The sequence below is a fragment of the Halichoeres trimaculatus genome, unplaced genomic scaffold (assembly GCF_033239565.1).
Source record: "Halichoeres trimaculatus isolate MK-OKI-2021-1 unplaced genomic scaffold, fHalTri1.1 fHalTri1_scaffold_14, whole genome shotgun sequence".
Lineage (NCBI taxonomy): Eukaryota > Metazoa > Chordata > Actinopteri > Labriformes > Labridae > Halichoeres > Halichoeres trimaculatus.
The window spans coordinates 34798700-34821199 of record NW_027437192.1 but is presented as its reverse complement, the minus strand read 5'-3'; the positions used below and the strand labels follow the sequence as shown (position 1 = coordinate 34821199).

Here is a 22500-nt window from a genome sequence, read left to right as displayed (position 1 = left end):
CTCACGTCAGCTAGCTGCTCAGTTACCAAAGCGTCATGGAGCCAGAAAAGATCGAAATGAGGAAGCTGTTACTGTTACCCTCCACAGGGAAGGGAAGAAAATGAAAAAGTTTCGAGGAAAAGGCTGAAGCAAGGAAGAGTTATGAGCGATACAGGTGCCAACAGAGACTGAAAATTGGAGAAATGTACGACTGGTGGTAAAAGCTGCAGAGGGATTTGGGACTGAAGACTGACGCAGAGACAGCTGAGTTTCTGTTGAACAGTGAAATATCAGTTTGACCTTTCAGGTGGAAAAATGATCACTTTCTCTAATTTCCTCACTAGCAGCCATGGATCCAACACAATCACAAACATTTCTCCCTCACGCCACAGTGCCTCACCACCACAACTAGTGCCTTGCTGTATCCACAAAAGAAATAAGTGTGATCTTACCAGCTGTCCGTTCATCTCTTGGATTTTGGTACACACACAGCTCAGTAGATAGCTTGATGAGAAACCCGAACTGATCTGACCTGCTCACATTTACCGTCTCCTTTCCTCCTGCTTGATTCGACACAGCTGAGCAATTAACATGCACACGAACCAGCTGACAGGACGGGCGCGCTCGCCGCAACAGTTACACATAGGGCTAAATACAAACTAATTATCTTTAAGAGTGAATACTACTACTCCCACTGTAGCTGAACTCATGCCGAACTACTTAAAAACCCACCGGATCGCTCCAGGGTGGATACAGGTGCCTACCTGCTCTGGTGAGTGCTTCCTTAAAAACCACAGAAAACTTAGACGGAGTTTGGCTGTGTGTTGTGCGCGTCACGGGGAAACCGAGGCTGCGTGTCACGTATCAGCTGGCAAACAGCTGTTCGCCGCAACAGGTAATGACTTTGTTTACCACAGTGGGAGATGTCAGCGGAATAACTCTGGTTAGTCTGAGCCTGTACTGGCTAATGACTGAACACTGCTGGTCAGAACGGGTCGGCTCTGTCAATAGATGTTAGCACAAGTAAGCCACACATCTTCAGCATTGTAAACTGAGCTGGTGAAGACACGCAAAGAAAGGTAAAGCCCCGTCCACAGTCGGCTCTGCTCTGATCGGCTGGCAGTGGCAACGCCAGCTGATCAGACCTGCTTCCGGCGAAGCCAGACCTGCTTCGCCGGCTAATTCATGGATTTGATCACACTGGTCCAAATGAAAAAGCTACCACTGTGTGTTACAAGGAGGATGACTGTCTGTCTGTTACATTTTCTGCCGGCCGCTTCTTGCTCTTTCGTAGGGTGCGTGTTGTTAGAAGGCGAAGAGGGCCATACAAGCTGGGGGGTGGGATCTTGGGACACAGAGGGGTGAGTGAGGCTGTGTTTTTCAAATGTGTCTCATCAGCCAAACTGGGTTTCAGATCGTAGACCATAGCTTTAAATGAAAGAACTGTGCTGAGTACCAGAGCTGCTCGCCATCAGTAGGACTAGAGAGATCCAGACTTCAGCCCCAATACCACCCAAATAGAAAGACCACCTGAGCACCTCCAGCCCCTCGGGAAGGTGTTAGATCTGAACTGACCAGAATTGTTAAAGTGACCTTGGCAGAGAGGAACCAAGAACAGGAAGTCTGAATGCAGGGACCATAGAACAATCCTACTTTAATGCATCCTCTGAAAGAGTCCTGCTCTGGGCTGCCAGCAGCAGGGTCCTGCAGCAGAGCAGTGAGGGGGACGACCTCTGCGTAGCTTGATTTAGGGGCATGGCCACAGGTACACTGGTCCTCAATTGTCAGTCTGTTGTAAAAAACAGCGTGAGCCTAAGTTCACCTGTGCTCTATGAATGGCCCATCGCATGTTCAGGTGTTGATGGATGTGCAGACTGAAAACATTTGTCATTACCGGTACTTTTCCACAGGAACAAGGGTCTACATTTAGTACTGGGGTAGTTGATGTAGCCCAGTGATGAACAACTGACCTATTTCTAAGTTCCACCCACAAACGTGATGAGCCAATCACAGTGCATATAGCCTTCCAATACACTCAGACACTCTCTGCCCATACGTCCATTGAAAAGTCTGTTGCCTTTTGATTTATTGAGGTCTTTTCTGAAAATTTGAGTTAAAAACGATCAAACAGTGTTCATGGGGTACATGTAACTCTGACACAAAGTGTCCTGAGAGTTTGGGTGATGGGGAGTATTTTAACCCTTTCCTCAGACTCATCTGAACAGAGGAAAGTGTCTTCTTTGGGTAAAGTTGAGCAGTAGACCAACATCAGCTCTGTGTGAATCAAATGAAGAAGGATGTCTCCATCTGCTCTAAGGTCAGCTGACAGAGTATCTGAGGCAGCAGGTTGGGACTGTGCTGTAAAGAAATGTAAAGTTATCTTTAACACTAGAACCACCACTGCAGTCTGACGGACGCTTTGGGATTTACTTTAATAATAGCCAAACATTAGCGCGCAGCTGAGTTGTTCATCATGTCTCTTTGATTGTTGAGAGTTCATTGGCCTGTTTTGTTCAAGTTTTGGGGAGGAAAGGTTATATTTTTGTCCTGACCAATGCTGATCCTCTGTCTTGTTGTCTGAGATGCTGATACTGCTGTTTATCAGGTTAGCTCTGGGAGATGTAAATTTAGTCTGTAGCTGAAGCTTTTTATCAACCTTCTCAACAAGAAAATGATTCATATCTCCCTCCAATGTGGACTTAAGAGCCTTTTGGTAAAAAGATGATCTGTGATCTCTCTGTCTCCAAAAATCATCAACAGCATCCTGTGAAATGTCTCCTACTGTGCCACCTGCCACAGTACCTGTCAGGGGCACTGCCAGGGATTTTGGGCCCCATGAAAAGTAATATTGCTGGGCCCTGTATAATTTGATTAAGGGCCTTTCTGGGCCCCTTTCAATGATGGGCCCCTAGAATCCTTTCCTTTTCCCCCCTTTTCAGTGCCCATGGCGCCTGTGACTGGTGTTTAGCCATAGGTCAAATCCCAGCTTGAACAGTGGGTGCGTCTCAAAGTTCCATCCTTCCTTCCTCCACTTGCGTCGCTCACTTGCATCTTAGTCCCTCCCACCAGATATGCATGGGAGAGACGCGAGGAAATGAAGAGAGGAGAGAGGAACGGAGGAGATTTGTTTTTTAGAGGAATGGGACATCCTCTCCTTCGGAGCGCCACACGACGTGACGTGTTTCAGTGATGACAGCATCAGCTGATCACCTCTGGATCATCTGTCAGTCAGCTCTAACAGCTGTTTGTGCGTCTGCACATGTGCGCTGTGATAACTCTGATAAAACATAAACATTAAAAGAGCTTTGTCTGTTCCTTTAACCAGTTTAACAAAAACGTTACCATGAAGAAAACCTGCTCTCTGTTTATTCTGTGTGCTGTTTAGAAGCTCATGGATCACTTTGCCGGCAAAATGCGTAATTGTGAGATTATTTATGAATTATTTATCCTTTATCTAGATTGTGAACTCTAAAACGTATTAATTTATTCTAGTTTTTGTCTCAGGAAGATATTATTGATCAGTCAGTTTTCTGTATTAATCCTCTGTTATATTGATCTGATGATGGTTGTGTTCAGTGTTTTGTGCTTTAAACTCACAGCGAACACTTTATTACCAGATTTCTGATCAGTTTCTGAACAATCCTCTGTACCTGTCCTCAGCTCGCCTTTTCTCTCATTAAACTCAGTTGTGTTTGTGAAGTTTCATGTGAAGTCTGAGCTGCTGCAGCGTCCAATCAGAGAGTGATATTCCATATGGGGGCATGTCTGTTAGTGAAAAGACTTCTGCAAAGCCACCCAGTGGGTGCGTCTCAATGCGTCTGTTTGTGTGGAAAGCGTAACACACCCTTTACTGCCCTCTACTGATCTAGTGTTATGTTGCAATTCACTTTAGTTTTTGCACAAATTCAACAAATTCGACTTAAAGAAAGCTGCACCCTGACTCAAAGCAGCCCCTGAAGGAGACAGGTTAAACCCCTGCCTCAGACCCTGACAGAAGGGCTGAGTCTCTGGTGTGGGTTATCACTTAGCATGAAGACATGGATCCATCTTCACGCAGAGATGTGGGGTTTTTCTCCAGTGCAGGGTGAGGATGGTCTCAGTAAAGACCTCCTATTAAAACTGTTTCTCCACCAAGTCAGCAGAGATCCTTTTGCTCCATTTAATGAAGAGCTTCATCTCAGAGATTATTCTTAAATGTCACTGCTCATAACTCAGGACATCTCTACAACGGCCTCTTTCAGTCCCTAAGGGCATCAATCAAAGGAAAAGCAACTCCTCTCTTCCTCCAAGTGCTGCTGGTAGAGCTCTGGATGCTCAGATCCACTCCCCACAGGAACACAGAGCTGCCTCAGGTCCTCACACTGACAAACAGACTGACAGACATGAAAACAGTCAGAGAGACGGACAGGCCAGCACAGGGATGAATCTGAAGATGCAGACCTGAGGTCCCAGTCCTTGTGGTCAGATCTACAGCTCCTGTCTGTGTTCATATGGATTAGCTGTTATTCTCAGGTAACATCTGAAACTCAGGGGTGATACAGTTTTATGTAGACTATACACCAATCTACTGTGGAGAAATTATGCTCAAGCATTTGGTAACGGAAGCTGTGTTCAGCTATATTCATTCAGATGACTAAGTGTTCTTTAAACAAACTGTAAGCAGCATAAAAATGTCTCGGTGTTCTGTGGTCAACTGCCAGAAACCTGGAGTCAACTTCTATCCAGTTCTGACTATTACAGAGCTACTGGTGTTCTGGAGCAAAGAGTGACCGTACCAAGTGTTGACTCTCAGAACGTGGCAGTGATTGTTGGCTAAGAGTCATCAGTGAACAGGGTCACACTTTACACTGAAACACCAGCGACATCTGCGACTGTTATTAAATGTGTCTTCTTTATCCAACCTCAGGTAACCAGGTTTGACTGTGGACAAGTGGTTTAACTTCAAGATTTTATGTTCAACACAAATTCACCAGTCTTATTGGTTATCTTAAAATACAAACTTTTGATATTCAGATATATTTGGAGCAGATAGTTTTCTGGTTCTTTTATTATGAAGGTCACAGGAGGACTCAGGGGTCTGCGTGCTCTTTTTGGTTTGAGAGGGTTTCTGGTTTCTGGTTCTGGAACAGCCTGGTAAGTGTCCATTGATAATACAGTCATAAGCATCTGTAATGTTTGCGTATTGTATGCACAAGGCTCACAAGAACATGCTTCTCAGTAACAACGTTTATTGTCTGACGGGCGTACACTCAGAAACATAGTCAGACTGCTTTATGAGTTTGTGTACGCAAGTTTCATGTCAGTGGGGAGTGCGGTGCAGCGAGGAAATTACGTCTGTGGAGGAAAATTATGAGATCATGTGAGTGTAAAACATTTTCAGACAGAAAAACTGATGTTCTCAGATCAATTATTAGATCGTTGAATCAGATATGACACAAATGTTTCGTTCACTGTTCTTCCGCCAATCTGTAGATTTTTTTGTCGAGCAAGACTAAGATGGCGCCAGCGCTGTGCACGGCGAGCATTCTGTCAGGCCTGCTCAGACTTCTGATCGCTTTTTTAACCCTTGTGCACTGCTTAAATATACTGTTCGCTCGTACTGTTAAGGCTGTTTTCAGCCACTAATTTTTTGACTGCTCTAAAAACCCATCCAATCAGTATTTTTTTCTACTTTTTTCACACAAATCTCTTAATTCACTTCTACCCTGCTCAAAACTACCAAGCATTGAAAAATAATTTACAAATTTTAATACCTTAAGGGCAATTAAACTGATAGAACATCACTGATTATGGGAGGGTTAAAGACGAAATGACCTATAATCTATATAAAAAGCCATCAGAAACCAGAGACTTTTTACCTGACATCATAGTCTTAGATATGTCAAAGATTTGTCGCATCATTGATTTTTAATCATTTCTCATTTTTTTGTAGCATCAATTTTTTTTTCGAAAAGTAACGCTGGTGCTGTTATGGCTGTTTTCAGCCACTAACTTTTAACTACGCCAAAAACCCATCCCATCAGTATTTTTTTCTACTTTTTTTTGCTAAAATCTCTTAGTTCACTTCTGTCCTTGTCAAAATTACCAAGCATTAAAAAATTAATACATTTGTTTTACCCCTATTCTATACGAGATTCTTTTCTGTGTGTGGTTTTTCTCTCATTCCCTTTCGGTACCATTACATGGTAGTAACATGCTGAGTCAGAATTCAACTTGAGGCTGTGTGTTTTGTTTGTGGAGTCGAGTTGGTGAGAAAAAAGAAAACTACATGATGGGTCTGACCTCTGTGAATTGATCCTGGAAAATAGTGTAAACATTTACTCCAGCTCTTAGAACTACAAAGGGTACACTCAGACTAAACAAAAACAAAATGTAGAGGGTGCTTATGCCCCTGCCACCTGCTTGCTCCATTCCTGCGCTCAGGTCTTTCACTCATCCTCATGATCAGTTTCTGATGAGAAGAGCAGCTGAAAGCTATATGGAGAGGAAACTCAGCATCACTGAAGCTCTTGAGATGGTCATAGCTGATTCTTCTGACTCTGAGCCACAAAATGGTCGCGTTACCTCACACTCCACATGGCGACACTGATGCACCAATTCGCCATTTTCTTTTTCTGTGTGTGTGTTTTTTTGTGTGTGTTTGCTTTCTTTTTTGTGTTTGTATTCTTTTTTTTTGTTTTTGCTTTCTTTTTTGTTTTTGTTTTTTTCTTTTTTGTGTTTGTTTTTCTTTTTTGTTTGTTTTTCAAGATGAATCATCTTCAGAACCTGACACCAACAGACTCAGGAGAGTCAGATTCTGAAGATGATTAATCTTGAAAAACAAACACAAAAAAGAAAAACAAACAAAAAAGATAGCAAAAACATAAAAAAGCACACACACACAAAAAAAAAAACACACACACACACACACACACACACACAGAAAAAGAAAATAGCGAATTGGTGCATTACTGCCATGTAATGGCACAGAAAGGGGATGAGAGAAAAACCACACACAGAAAAGAATCTCGTATAGAATAGGGGTAAAACAAATGTATTAATTTTTTAATGCTTGGTAATTTTGACAAGGACAGAAGTGAATTAAGAGATTTTAGCAAAAAAAAGTAGAAAAAAATACTGATGGGATGGGTTTTTGGTGTAGTTAAAAGTTAGTGGCTGAAAACAGCCATAACAGCACCAGCGTTACTTTTCGAAAAAAAAATTGATGCTACAAAAAAATGAGAAATGATTAAAAATCAATGATGCGACAAATCTTTGACATATCTAAGACCATGATACCCCGTAAAAAATCTCTGGTTTCTGATGGCTTTTTATATAGATTATAGGTCATTTCGTCTTTAACCCTCCCATAATCAGTGATGTTCTATCAGTTTAATTGCCCCTAAGGTATTAAAATTTGTAAATTATTTTTCAATGCTTGGTAGTTTTGAGCAGGGCAGAAGTGAATTAAGAGATTTGTGTGAAAAAAGTAGAAAAAAATACTGATTGGATGGGTTTTTAGAGCAGTCAAAAGTTAGTGGCTGAAAACAGCCTTAACAGTACGAGTGTACAGTAAAGTTGTCCACAGTGGCTTTTAACCCTTTGAAAATTTTTTAAATCATATTTTCAAAATGCATGTAAAAATAAGGTTCCTGCCCAAAATTCATTCAATTTGCTGTAATACAAGTAAAGTTATGGTCAAATAACTGATTAAATGTTACCCCAAGTGGCTGTTTTCAGCCATAGCAGTGCACAAGGGTTAATTTGTGGTTTCTGTCTAAATGTCTCTGCTCTGCTGGTATATGATCGCCGGTCACTTCTTAATATCAGGGATGCCCAGGAAATGGCATTCGAGTGTAGTCCGGGGAAATTCTCTTCGATTCCCACTCCTCCATTTTTAAAGTCCATACCGGCGTACCTGCGCCGCTCAGCCGATGCAGTTTTCCACAGAAAGCGCCCCAAGAGACGGGGAAGACGTGGCGGTGTTCTTGTGAAAATCAGGGCTTACCTGAGGTCCGGCCGTGTTGATCATCGGGACATTCCTCGGAACTCTCTATCTCATCTTCGGCGCCAAGTGGAGGTCGGGGAGCGCTGGATCCTACCCGTCGTTCCTGGCTGTCTCTCATGGAGCCACCTTTACCGATCATCGGGAGCTCCTCTTCCCAGGCGTTCTCGGGCTCGCAGGGGCGGCGTGATCCATGAAAATCTTCGGCTGCTGAATTGGGTTCAGCAGATTGACACGGAGGAGCTTACTCTTCGCTTGGCTCTTATCAATGCTAGATCGCTAGCCAACAAAACATTCCTACTGAATGATTTCTTCACGTCCCGTGAGTTGGATTTAATGTTCCTGACGGAGACCTGGCTTCATACTGGTGAGTTGTCGGCATTCTCTGAGCTTCTTCCTCCTGAGTGTGCCTTCCTGAGTTCTCCGAGGATGACCGGTAAAGGTGGAGGGCTAGCATTTGTTTTTAAATCTGCCTTCCACTGCCTACAGTCTCAGTTTGACAGCTTCTGGAGCTTCGAGCTGCAGCTCTTTGAACTGCGGTTAAAACTACCCACTCTGTGCGCACTGATCTACCGTCCACCAAAGTTCAATAAGGAGTTTATTCAGGAGTTCGCGGACTTTGTGGCTGGGATAATCTTGAACTATGATGGTATTTTAATCATTGGCGACTTCAACATCCATGTGTGCTGTGAATCCAGACCCCTGGCCAGAGACTTTCTGGATCTCATTGACTCTTTTAATCTCACTCAGTGGGTCACTGGCTCGACGCATGAAAAGGGTCACACACTGGATCTTGTACTGTCTTATGGATTAAACGTCTGTATAAGTGAGGTATGCGAGACACGTATATCGGACCATCTGCCAGTGTTATTCAGTGTGACGCTACCTTGTTCTATGACTGTTACGCGCGCACCGCCTCTTCGTCGGCGCGTACTGAACCCTTTAACTGCGCCACAGTTCTCCGCTGCTTTTAACGACTATATGCCTCCTACATCGGATCTTAACGTCGAGGAGTTAACAACTCTTTTCAGCTCTTCTTGCACCGAGATCTTGGATTTGATTGCTCCCTTCAAGACAAGAAGTCTCAAACGTCCTAGTGAGTCGTGGGCTAATGACACTACTCGCGCACGTCAACGTGAATGTTGACGTGAATGTCGACGTGCTGAGCGAAAATGGAAAAAAGACAAACTCCATGTCTCTCTTGAGATTTTAAAATACAGTCTGTTGGAATACCAGAGGGCTGTGAAGTCTGCCAAAACACATTATATCTCTAATCTTGTATCCAGCAACAGTCACAGACCCCAGGTCCTTTTTAACACCTTTAATCGCCCCATAAATCCCTACTCTTCCCCGTGTATTGTGCCATCCCGCACTCTATGTGAAGAGTTTATTGTATTTTTCATCAACAAAATCTCCACCATTAGGTCTTCACTTTCTCCTTCCATGTCAGACCCTGCCATCTCACCTGTGTGTTCAGCTGTTTTTGAGCAGTTTGAGCCTGTGACGTTGGCAGAAGTGTCCAAAGTGATCCGACTCTTAAGACCTTCACATCACCCCCTTGACAGTATTCCTCCTAGACTACTTAAGGACGTTTTTAATACTGCAGGGCCTTACATACTCACTCTGGTAAATACCTCACTTGCATCCGGTTGTGTCCCTACCGATTTCAAACATGCTGTTGTGCAACCCCTTATCAAAAAGTCTAGCCTAGATCCTTCTGTTCTCTTGAACTTTAGGCCAGTCTCAAAGCTTCCCTTTCTGTCCAAGGTTCTAGAGAGAGTGGTCCTTAACCAGCTACAGTCATACCTAGACTTAGCATTGGCATTTCTGAGAAATTTCAATCTGGATTTAAACCCCTCCACAGCACTGAAACAGCACTTTTAAGACTTCTTAATGATCTTTTCTTAACTGTTGATGCAGGGAACCCTGCTGTGCTGCTGCTTTTGGACCTGACCGCTGCATTCGACACGGTTGACCATAAGATTCTTTTATCTCGCCCCGAGCTATGTGTGGGCATTAAAGGTAATGTCCTGAAATGGTTTAAATCCTATTTGTCTGAGAGGACCTTCTCTGTTCACCTCGGTCAACATGCTTCATCAGAGGCCGCCCTGGTCTGTGGAGTCCCTCAAAGCTCTATTCTTGGCCCTGTACTGTTTTCTTTATATATGCTCCCACTGGGATCCATCTTCAGAAAACATGGTGTCTCTTTTCATTGCTATGCAGATGACTTGCAAATCTATCTGTCGTTTAAAACCAATGAATCTTTGAATGCATTATTGTCCTGTGTAGAAGATATCAAATCATGGATGGAGTTCAACTTCTTAAGTGTGAATGACAAGAAAACGGAGATTATTGTTTTTGGTTCTCCTGATCTGCTGGATGGTGTCGACAGTGTTTTCAGTAACCTGGGATCTCACTGCTGTTCCTCAGTCAGGAACCTTGGTGTCATCTTTGACACCTCTTTCAAATTTGACAAACAGATTAGCTCTGTTGTAAAGACAAGCTTCTTTCAGCTTAGACTCCTGAGTAAGGTAAAGGCATACCTACCTTCATGTGATCTTGAAAGAGTTATACATATGCTCATAGCATCTAGGCTGGACTACTGTAATTCTTTGTATGTTGGTGTTGACCAGTCATCCCTCCGGCACCTCCAGCAGGTTCAAAATGCGGCTGTACGCCTGCTGACCGGGGGAAGACGGCGTGACCACATAACACCTGTTCTGGCCTCCCTTCACTGGCTCCCTGTCAGCTATAGGATCCAATATAAAGTCGTGCCATTGGTTTTTAAAGTCTTTATGGGTTGGCACCCCCATACCTAAGTGACTGTCTAAACCTGCGTGCTCCAGCCAGAGCATTCAGGTCGACACACCAGGTCCTTCTCGATGTTCCAAGAGTGAGGCTTAAAACAGAGGGGACAGAGCTTTTGCTGTGGCTGCCCCTACTCTCTGGAACAGTCTGCCTCTATATATCAGGACAGCTCAGACTCTTGGGAGCTTCAAGTCCTTATTAAAAACACACCTTTTGGCTTTTAATACTAGTTGAGCAAGACATCCATGATTTTACCTTTTTTCTATTTATTATGGGGTCCTCTTTTGCTATTTATTGTCTTTTGTTGTTTTTACTGTTTTTTATTCTCTTTTAACACATTTTTTTATTTCTATTTTTTTTTTTTTTTTTTTTTTTTTTTTTTTATTTTATTTTTTAAAACTTGCTTTTGTTTGACTGTGTTCTAAGACTGTGCAGCACTTTGGTCAACCTTGGTCGTTTTTAAATGTGCTATATAAATAAACGTGATTGATTGATTGATTGATTGTAAAATGCATCACTATGAAAGAGCAGCGCGAGCTGTCAGCTGATTTCTCTCCATAAAAAAATGTGTTTCCTTCATCGGTTTACTTAAAAAATTGAAAATGGAGATGCTGTTAACAGTTTTAAATACACTCCCATGTCCACGATAAAGTCTCTTGCAGAGCACATTCAGACGATGCTGGATTGAACTTTTTTGTAAAGATTTTTTTCTTAAGGAAGCTGTCTTGATTACAGGATTAACTGTGAAGATGATTATTTTACTCCTCATATTATTATCATATAAAAGTGAGCTGTGTGCGAAAAGGTGACTATTTCATAACAAAGGACGTTCATTCACATGAGATCACAACCTATGTGCTCACCTCGTGGTACCAATAATCATAAAACTCTGGTCAACTCGTGCATAATTGCGCACAATCAACACACTTCAGCTCCACTCCCTCCTCAGTCTGTGACAGGTTCAGGCTGGAGTCTGCAGCTTCTTTCAGAGCTCAAACACATTTTTAGAAGGCAACTTTCCACATTTCTGGACCTGAGCGGCAACAGTTAATAACATTGTAGCTTCTAATAGTTAGACATCAGGGATTAATCAAGGTGTAAACGAAGGATGTGTAAATCAAATGTTTGAAAAATCTGCTGTATTTTAGTTTGTCACATCCCCGCTGCTGAATCACTGCAGGGATTTCCTTGCAAACACGTTTTTTCTGACTCGCTCTCACACCACTTTTCTGGCTGCTAAACAACATGGCGTCATTTTCTCTCTACCTCTGTTGCTTTGTCGTTGTGGATCTCCAGCACAGACAAGTTCCCTTTTTCTCGTAATACGTCTCTTCATGTCGTAAATTCTGTGGGTCTGGCCAGCTGAACCTTGAATATCTAGAGCCATGTTACGTAAATTACTATTGTTTTCAGCATTTATCAACATTTATTAACAGCTGATCAGGCGTACGCTGTGATTGTCCCTGGTACGCACTTTTTATAAATCACACGTGAAAGTTGCCGTAAGCTGATTTTTACACCCAGATCTGCACCAATTCCCACGCAAGATTGATAAATGAGGGCCAGTTGGATAGGACAGCTATGAAAGTGTGAGTGTTAGTGCAGTCATTGTTTCCTGTGAGCTTAATGAGGACTCCTCTGGCTGCTGAAACACCGATCAGCTCAGAGGAGTTATAATTACAAAGAGGAGGTGAGAGGAGACCAGAGCACAAGGTGAGGTTACTTTGACACCTAATCAACATTGCCTGTGTGAGCAGGAGGAGGATGAGGGGGCTGTTGGGGATGGAGCAGGCAGAGGGATGATAAATGAGTGAGGCTGTGTTAAGGGATCACAAATTCAAAGGGGTTTGTGGAAGAGAGAGGGTGAGCCTCCCCCCTCCTCTCCCTCTCTCTCCTCCTCTCTCCCTCTCTCTCCCTCTCTCTGCTGCAGTCTGCCTCACTGCCTCAGTCTCCGTCTCCCCTCTGGAGGGGCTTCACCGCAGTCCAACGCAGCAGCAGCACATCGACCTTGCTCTTAATGAAGCGCTCTCCTGTTTGCCTGTTATTGGATTATTGGGGACAGACATTTGCTGTTAGCTGTTAGCAGGGCTGTGTGTGGACAGCATGTTGTGTGTTACGTGGTGTGTGTAGGCGGACGGATGAAGGAGAGAGGATCCAGGCAGAATAACGCTCAGTGTGGATTTTTCTCAATGTTTCCTGTGAAGAGTGAGAGAATGGAGGTTTTGTTGTCTCTGGAGCTGGTGGATCTCTGAGTGGACTTTGGGATCTTTGGACCTAGATGGATCTTCGCTTGGATCTTTGTCCCCTCTCTGAATGAGCTTTGCGTTGTTTCTGAAGTTGGATCTTCCTTTGGTCTGAGCAGAGGATTGGATGGTTCCACTCTCTGGGGTTTTTATTCCACAGAGACGTCAATCCTATCACTTTAATGTAGAGCTGTGTTTGTAGATGTGCTCCCATCTGTGAACAGGTCAGCTTTGGCATCTCATAGGAACTGAGAGCTTCTGACCTCCCACAGAGCCCTGCACAGACCTAGATCTGAAGGATTTATCAGACCAGCAGCCATGTCCGGACTTCTGCGCTGCTCTGTGACTCTCTCTGTCCTCCTCTTCTTCTGCACCTACCCTGCTTTAGGAAAGAAGAAACTCTACATCGGAGCTCTGTTCCCCATGAGCGGGGGCTGGCCGGGGGGACAGGCCTGCCTACCCTCTGCTCAGATGGCTCTGGACCTGGTAAATAAGAGGAGCGACATCCTGCCGGACTATGAGCTGGAGCTGATCCACTATGACAGCATGGTGAGTGACTAACAAAGAGAATCATTAATGTGCCTACATTTACTCTGATCTGGATCTGGGTCCTGAGATTCAGCGTGCAGCTGTATGAGTCCATGTGAGGCACCCTGACACATTCAACACTAACAGCCAATCAAACATTCATCACATGACTTACAGCATCAGTTACATGAGAGTCAAGCTCCTCCATGGGATGAATAATGAGGTGAATGGATTAAAGACAGTCAGGCTGGTTGGACTGAACACCTGACAGGTGAAAGGATAACACCCTGTTGTTTCCTGGTAGCTTAGATTTGACTGAAGCTCGTCACACTCTGCCCAAGCTTCAATGTTGCAGGCTGGTTTTATCCCACATGATAGACTCCACACAGCAGTCCCAGGTGTTAATGTGTGATATCCAGCTTCAGATTAAAGTTCATCTTGTGTTACTCACATGTCAGGACAAATGTTAACTGACTTCATGACACCATGCTAACCCTGTTTTAGCCTCTGGCCTCTCTATGATGCAAGTGATGCAAAGTGAGAAACACAGAGTTTAGTTCAGTCAGGTGAGACCTAGTTACATGACAACTAACACATTTAGAAAAAATAAGAAATGTGTGCTGTCTCTGGTTCTTATCAAACTAAAACAACTGCTGAAAGCAGAGATCAGACTGAAATTCTTAGCGTGTGAAGTAAAATTAAATGACTCACTTCAAAACAGCATGACAACTGTAAGTTACACTGAGCTTCAAACTAACAGGTGCAAACCTAGGAGTATTGCATCTTTTAAAGCATACTAAAGTCCAAAATGAGATCCAACCATAGAAATGTGCTTCAAGAGAAAGAGAAACAGTGACCCTGCTGCAAATTCAGAAATGATGTGGTGTGAAGAGCACATAAGTCCAGAGGATAAATACAAAGAGAAACACGGCATGTCCACACTTAACCCAGACCTGTATGGCCAGGCCTGTAGGGGTGTCATGATCAGAGGAGGAGGGTAAGGTAAAACAGACAGTTTCTCTATCAAATAGGACATTGGTTCAGTTTGACAGCACACTGAAAACCTAAATATAAAGCAGAAACACCTTGATGCTTATTTGGCGAGGTGTTAAACCACAGCAAGCAGCAGAAACTACTAGCAAGGAGTCTTGTTCCACGTAAAATATTTTTGCCTTTAGTATTGGTTGCCGGTATCTGGCAGCCTTCACAAGTTCCAATACCTTAAAAAAAAGGGCTGGTATTAACCAGATACCCTTTACCGATACCAGTACTCACCCATCTCTTGTTAAAATAGTAATGATAGTGATTATAATAACAAGGATGATGTATTGTGATGATGATGATGACGATGATGTTGATGGTTGTAATGATGATGGTGGTGATAATGATAATGATGGTGATGGTGAAATATAGGGGCTTTAAAATGCTTCAGCATGCTGGAGCAGGAAGTTATAGAGTTAAAGTAGAGACTGCGTCACTCAGAGAGTCAGTGTGAGCTCAGAGAGGTACATGATGAAGAGTTATTGATCACAGACCTGCTGTCTGTCACACTGAGCATGCTCAGATTATCTCCAGCTGATCTCAGGCCAGGAAGATCACAGACACAGTCTGAGTTTTTCTAAAAGAAGAGGAGCCTGGTAGCTAAAGGCTCAACCTCACAGACTACTTTTAGAGACCCTAGGAACAACGAGCAAACCTACATGCTGAGACCTGATTGACCTAGACAGGTATAAGGAACAATGAGCTTTTTAGATAGGATGGTCTGATGCCATTTAGTGCTTTGAAAGTCAAAAGAAGAATTTTAAACTATTCTACATTTTATAGGCAACCAGGGTAGAGACCCTGACACTGGAGAGATGTGCTCTCTTCTCCTGGTCCTAGTCAGTACCTGAGCTGCAGAGTTGAAAATGGAGGAAACCAAAGCATGGACCAGTTTCTTGACATTCTCCAAGGCTAGGTGAGTCGGATTTGTCTGACACTGTAAAGGTATCAAAGACTGGCAGACTGTAGGCGTGTACTCTCCAGCATAGACAGATACAGGGAGAGGACACAGACAGAAGCAGACTCAGGGAAACACAGGGATCACAGCCCTCATTATCTCCATCTGCTGTTACAGAAAGCTCACAAACAGTCTGTGTTAGGGGTGGGGTGGGGTGGGGGGGGGGGGGGGGGGGATGTTACAGGTTGGCATGACAACAGTAACCAGGACAACAACAGTTCAAACACAAACTGAGAATTGGCTTAACAAAGGAGAGAGATTCAGCTTCACTCTTTCTCTCTCTCTCTCTTTATAACACACACACACACACACAGGGCACAGATGGATGGATGATCACTCAGAGAGTCAGTGTGAGCTCAGAGAGGTACATGATGAAGAGTTGTTGATCACAGACCTGCTGTCTGTCACACTGAGCATGCTCAGATTATCTCCAGCTGATCTCAGGCCAGGAAGATCACAGGTTCTCAAATAAAGGCTGCCTCATCAGGCAGAAAACCTGCCTAGGCACCACAAGAGTCTGTCTGCAGCACTGAGTCAGCCCCCATAGAGCTCCATGTTAAAATAAACTGCAGTTCCCTGAGTGTCCACTTGAGTCTGTCTCCAGCGGTAAGTCAGCCCCCATAGAGCTCCATGTTGAAATAAACTGCAGTTCCCTGAGTGTCCACTTGAGTCTGTCTCCAGCGGTAAGTCAGCCCCCATAGAGCTCCATGTTGAAATAAACTCCAGTTCCCTAAGTTTTCACTTCAGTCTGTCTCCAGCTGTGAGTTAGTCCCCTTGGAGCTCCGTGTTAAAATAAACTGCAGTTCCCTGAGTGTCCACTTCAGTCTGTCTCCAGCAGTGAGTTAGTCCGTGTTAAGTCTTTCCAGCAGTTATAAACCTGTTTATAGTCTGGTACAGGAGCAGTTTGTCTCTCCCTCTGACAGCACAGGTATGCTCAGCTCCTCAGTTCTTACTCGTTGATGGCAGGTAGCATGTCAAATGAAGGTCCTACTCTTCGGGCTGTGTTTGTGTACAGCTATCTTGGTTATATTATCAGTTGGAAAAATAAACAGCTACTTCTTCCTCCTCTTTTTGGATAGATGTATAGATCAGCTGTTGGTGTGTTTGTTCCCTCAGCATAAGGCCTGACTGGATCTCACAGTTTGAGAACAGATGGCGTGCTTGTTTGGTGCATCATTTGGTGGGCGGGGCTTTTCAGGGTGATCTGAGAAAGAAGAGACAGAAAGTTACTTCTCCTTTGGGTCTGTCAGAGGAGATTTTGAGCAGCATGGAGGAAACTTCTATGTGTCTGTTGGATAAGCCACAGCCATCTCAGGAATTGAGAGCTCTTTTTGGAATGTCTGTGTGATTTCCCTTGAGTGAGGAGGAATCAATAGATCAGGACTGTAGCACTCCCTTCCCTTCCCACACATATGTGACAGAGGAAGAGGAGGATGCTGAGATACGGATGGACTGGTTGCTAGGAAACATCTTTGGTCTAAGTTAACGTCCTATGAGAGGAGTGGCTGGACATGTTGTTTGGATGAATCCGTGTGAGCGGTGTGAGGTGGCATGCTGACAGAGCAAACCTGCAGATGCGCTGCAGCATCCCCCTCTCATGTCTAAAGAGGATCTCTTTCTCAGCTTTGACACAGTCTGCCATGTTTGTTCATCTCTCCTACCTCCAGACACAATCACAGTCCTGTCACATGGATCACAGACTCATACTGGTTAGTAGGTTCGTGGTAGCAGAGCTTTCATCAGCAGTTTGTATTTTCATCCGTAGAATCTGATCTTCAGTCCAGAGTTTACAGTTTACATACAGCCTGGTCTTTTATTTTGAAACTGACATGATAGCGTACTCTTCCTGTCACGTGTTGGACACAGCAGTGGAACCACAGTCTTATATTTTCAAGTAAATCCTCAGCTACCTGAGAGTCTCTCAGCTTGTTTAAACTGGAGGGCAATGAATCATGTTTGCTCCTGAAGGATGTGCTTCAGAGAATCTTCATGGCACAGAGAAAGTAGGGTCACACGGAGGACAGAGCCAGGTGAGGCAGAGAGCTCCAGACCAGTCAAACTAAGGACCAAGTTTTGTTTTTTTTTCAGTCTTTTTCAAATTCTCTCAGAGAATAAACATGTTAGGAAAACCTGGACAGTTTCATACTGAGATGTGTTTCCAGCTGCAGACAGTCAGAGCACAAACACCTGAGAGCAGAAAACAGCTGCAGAGCTCTGCTGTAAACAGAGAAGCTGCAGGGGGTGCCAAGAGGGATCCCTGTGTTACTGACAGACAATCAGCCAAAGGGGATGTAGCCCTACACTGGACACACATCATGCATTTCAGTCTCACCCCTTTAGCTGACTCCCTCTCTATACTACAATGCAGCAGACACATGCACAATGAGCACGCGTTGCGACATTTTACGATGCAACACCACAACAACAAACCAACATCAGGAGCATCAAGCTGTATGTCAACATAGTGTCAGCTAAGGTTGTTCATTATTATGGCCACTGCCAGGCAAAAAAAACAACAAAAAAAACAGTTTCCTCTGTTTGCCTTGTAAAAGGGAGAACTATTTAAGTTTGCTTTGAAAAAGCATATTTTCTGTCAACTTTGTAAGCAATAACATTTTTCAGCCGAATAATTGGATAATATAGAATAAGTGGGTGTACTGCCTGACTTTACTTTATAGTTTTTGATTTTCTTTTATCCTTTTTTAAAATTCAGAATATGGATGCCTGATTTGTTAAATGTACTGTGGGCTGTCTCAGTCCATGTGTTCAACTAGAACTACATTACCTGTAAGCAGTGTAAAAGGAGTTTTTATCATTTTATGTCTCTAAAAAAATACATGAACAGATGGCTCATCTTTTGTTCTCTCTTGTCTTGATGTGTATGTTTGGTATTTAAGTAACCCAAAAGTAACTGAAAGTAATTGGTAGATAACTTTAATATTGTGGTACTTTGAATGAGCTACTGGGTACTTTTTTAGCAGATAATTTGTAATTGTACTCGATTACATTTTTAAAGTAACCCTCCAAACCCTGGTAACAACAACCACAGTGACACTCCGTCCACGATGAATGTCTCCCAGCCTGTCATGATCATTTAGGCTTACTGATTCCTCATGTGATGATCATCTGTAGAAAAAAAAGCCAGTGTGTGTGTGTCTGTGTGCTCTGTGGATCAGGATAAGATGTCAAGATGAGCTTTATTGTCATTGCACATATTTTAGAGCAACAAAATTACATTTCAGCTACATCCTGTCTAAGGACATAGAGTGACAGACAGGGGTGGGGTTGGTGGGAAAAGAAAGGGAGAACTGGGGGACAGCAACGTGCCCCCACTCAGGTGAGAGAGGGGATACAAGAGGCAAGTAGAGGGGAAAAAAAAGGCCAATTCCTGATTGCTCTGTAAGAGGAGGGCAGTTTGAGATTAGGACAAAAAGCACCTCAGCATATAAGCACATGAACAACAAACGAAAAAAAAACTCAGGGACTCACACATATGTCACTGCACAGACGCACAGGGGGGCACACGTATCAACCCCCAGCAACTGAACTGCAACAGAGCAAAAGAAGGCGTTGAGTATGAGGTTGTGTGTGTCACGTGTTTTGATGTGTGTGTATGTGTAAGCCCATGGACTTCATCCCCACCCAGATGCAACAATGTCTCTGCCATCTGATGATGACAAGACCATGGCTGTTGCTGTGGAGACGACCTTGAAGAGTTCTGATCCAGAGACAAGTTCACAGGAGGAAGGTGGGGGGATGGGAGGGGGTAGAGCATCTGTCTGCATACCATCCAGAGGAGTAGAGCGTTATCAGCCTACCAAGGCTGATGGGGAGGAGCCGAAAGAGAGATAAAATTTGTTTGGGAAAGGCAGACTCACTGAAAATTTTCCATCTTCCTAAGAGTTCTTACTGGTCATCTCTATGGCAATTCCAAATGACCTCATTTGGTGGCCCATTACAGCCGAGCTGAGCTTGTCGATTGCCAAAAGTTCTGTCTGCACCTTCTAAACTTTGTAATAAATCAGGAACCCGCCAGCTCCAAATAGCAGAAAGGCAGTTATCATAATTCCAAGTATGTAGACATCTTCAACATCCTCAACAGAAAGGATCGACAGTCATATGGTCTTACAGTCCTCCAAGTCTCCCAGGGGTGGATCGTAAACCTGGCTGTAAACGTTCTGCCAGGGCAGGCAGGCTCCCCTTTGCCCAGTTTCCTCATTGAGAAAATTCGATCAATTGTTTTGAGAGACCAGACGATCAAATCCATGATTTGGGAATTTGGATAGGACACAAAGAGAGGCTCTGATAGTTCAGATAGAGACAGACCAAGCTGAAAGCAGGGCAGGTAGGGAGGAGGGAGCTAGAAGAAAAGCGTCCACCCTCGTCCAGAGCAGAAATAAATAAATAGGTGTGACTGCTGAATTAATGTTTTCTACCTCCCCTCTGATGAGAGGAGGAAGAGATAAGTCTGAGGAGGTTAAGGAGTAGGGTTAAGGAGAATGAGAGGAGGACGAGAGGAGTCTGAGGAAGCTAACGAGTGGGGTTAAGGAGGCTGAGGAGAATGGGAGGAAGATGAGAGGAGCCTGAGGAGGTTAAGGAGTAGGGTTAAGGAGGCTGGGGAGGCAGTGTGTTCAGGTTTTTTATTTGTATACTCAGTGGCCTTTTTTGTTGTGTGTTGACACTGTCTGTGTTCTTGCTCCCTGTATCCCCTGTGTGTCAGGCTGTGTGTTGATGTGGTATGTCTGAATCTGTGTTTGGCCTCACCAAGTATCTTCACTGTGTTGACACCATGGGCTCTAATTTCGTGGCGCAGCGCAGGGGGCGCAAGCCTGGCGCAGTGCTAATTTCGTGCGGCGCACTGCCGTGCGCTGCCAATTTGACAATTTGGTAAACCGTCTGCGCAGAGATGGGTGTGACGGCGCCCCAGGGGGAGTTGACGGCGCACCAGGGGGAGGTGTCAGCAGATTCATGTTGGCGCAGTGACAATTTCGTGCCAAAAAAGTGCGCTGAAAGCTCGCCAGCTCCAACCTGGTCTATCCTCGGCGCAAGGCGGAGCGCACTCCACGCAGCTGTGATTTGATGACAGGCGCACATGTGCGCACATGTCATCAAAGCCTCAGAGGCAGGTTTCCAGAGTGTCAGACACATTTTAATGCAGTAAACAATCACAGTAATCACTATTTAATGTAACCGTCTGAACCAGCATATACATTTATATCTAAATTAACTGTCCCGTCACATCTGATGTCAGATTAAAGCCGTTTGTCATAATGGAAAGTTAACCTGACGGCAGCTGGAAGTTTGATGCACATCTTACAATTAAACAATAAACAGCCTTAACATCTGATACTGAGTATATATCTGGTTCTCTCATTTCATTTAATTCAAAGAAAAGAGGGAGAGAAAAGACGAAGAAAAAAGAGACGAAACAAATGTGTGTCACGCAGGACTTACCCTTGATTTCCCATATTTCTCTGTTTTAGTCTTTATTTTTAAGGTGATCTGAAAAGATGGAGTACATTATTGTAAGGAGGATGAGGAGGAGACACTGGGAGAGTATACAGTATATCACCAAAGGCTCTGCTTGGCGATGACAAACCAGGAGTGCAGGTGGATCAAAAGTATTCTGAATGGACAAGCCAGCTGTGTAACTGTCTCTTCATTTTGTTCTCCTATTAATGACAAAGGAACAGATTAAATCTGTCCTGGGAGCTGGCCCACATGGTGACGCGCGTCGTGTCCTCCGATGTGCCCCGCTGTCCATTGACCTGCTGCAGGCACAGCGGCTCTGACCGTCTCCGCTACCAGCACTCTCTCCGCGGTCCTGGAGATCACTCAGACCAATCAGACGCTGTGCCTCGGCTGCAGGGCATTTAAAGGCGAGGAGAGGCGCTCATTTGATTGGTGAAAACAGCGCTCGGCTGTGTTAAACCCACTCACGGCTTTTCTCCTCCCTCTCTGCCATTTGCGTGTTTCTGAGGCTGTGTGTCTGAGACTGTGCTTTTTCTTTCCTTGTATCCGCAGTGTGTGCCCGACCGTGTGTTTGATCGTGTGTCCTCTCTTCCTATATTCTACCTTTAAAATTAAAAAAAAAAAAAAAAAGTTTCTCAGATCTTGTGAAATATTATGATTATGTACATTTAGAGTATCGGCTTTGTTTATGCTCAGTGCATTTTCTTAGCTCTTAAAGGTCAAATAGTATGTGCACAATAAAACAAAAAGGCACAAGCGACAACAATATAGCTTTCTATGCAAGACGCTCCTTGAAGGTTATACATCATAATGTGTGTCACTTCACATCATACTCACTTTCATGCGCAGTGGAGAAATACTGGTTAAAGTTCCCAAAACTCTTGCTGTGAATAACCCTCTACTGGACCTTAAATAACCATGTTCCCAGCTTCTTTTTCTCTGAGGAATTTCTTTTTTTTTTTTACCAAAATCTGCACTTTGGTGTCTAATGCTTTTACCTTTTTTATGTCAGTGGGCAGAGGTAAGGAGGACGCAGGTGACAGGTTGATGAACTTTTGACATCACATGCACATTTAGACTGATTGTACTGCACTTTGAAGAGCAAAAGCTGATCAAATGCGGGTCACTGTCTCAATTTGCCCAACGATGGAAAAAGTGATATAAATATTCTGCAGTCCAGCACAAAGTGGGACACATGGTTACCCTACTCAAACTGTGTGTCTGAGGCTGTGTGTCTGATGCTGTATGTCTCACACTGATCTCACTTTATATCCAGTGTGTTTGATGCCGTGTGCCTTACCCTGTATTCTCTCTCCCTGTATCTTCAGGTTGTGTCTGAGGTTGTGTGCCTGAGGCTGTGTTTTTTCTCTCCTTGTATTCACAGTGTGATCCTGGTGAAGCCACCAAGCTGCTGTATGACCTCCTTTACACCGAGCCTATAAAGATCGTGTTGATGCCCGGCTGCAGCTCTGTGTCCACGCTGGTGG

At 44.0% G+C, this 22500-nt stretch overlaps 1 protein-coding gene across 3 annotated transcripts in view; it reads left to right on the top strand.

Moving 5' to 3' along the window:
• Positions 1-22500, top strand: part of gabbr1b (gamma-aminobutyric acid (GABA) B receptor, 1b) — a 234129-nt gene that overhangs the window by 139038 nt on the left and 72591 nt on the right. For all 3 annotated transcript variants that reach the window (XM_074686667.1, XM_074686666.1, XM_074686668.1), the window contains 2 exons: positions 13403-13563; positions 22398-22500. The exon at positions 22398-22500 is cut by the window's right edge and continues 32 nt beyond it. In XM_074686667.1, coding sequence (XP_074542768.1) covers positions 13403-13563; positions 22398-22500 — 264 coding nt within the window. The remainder of the gene's footprint in view (positions 1-13402; positions 13564-22397) is intronic.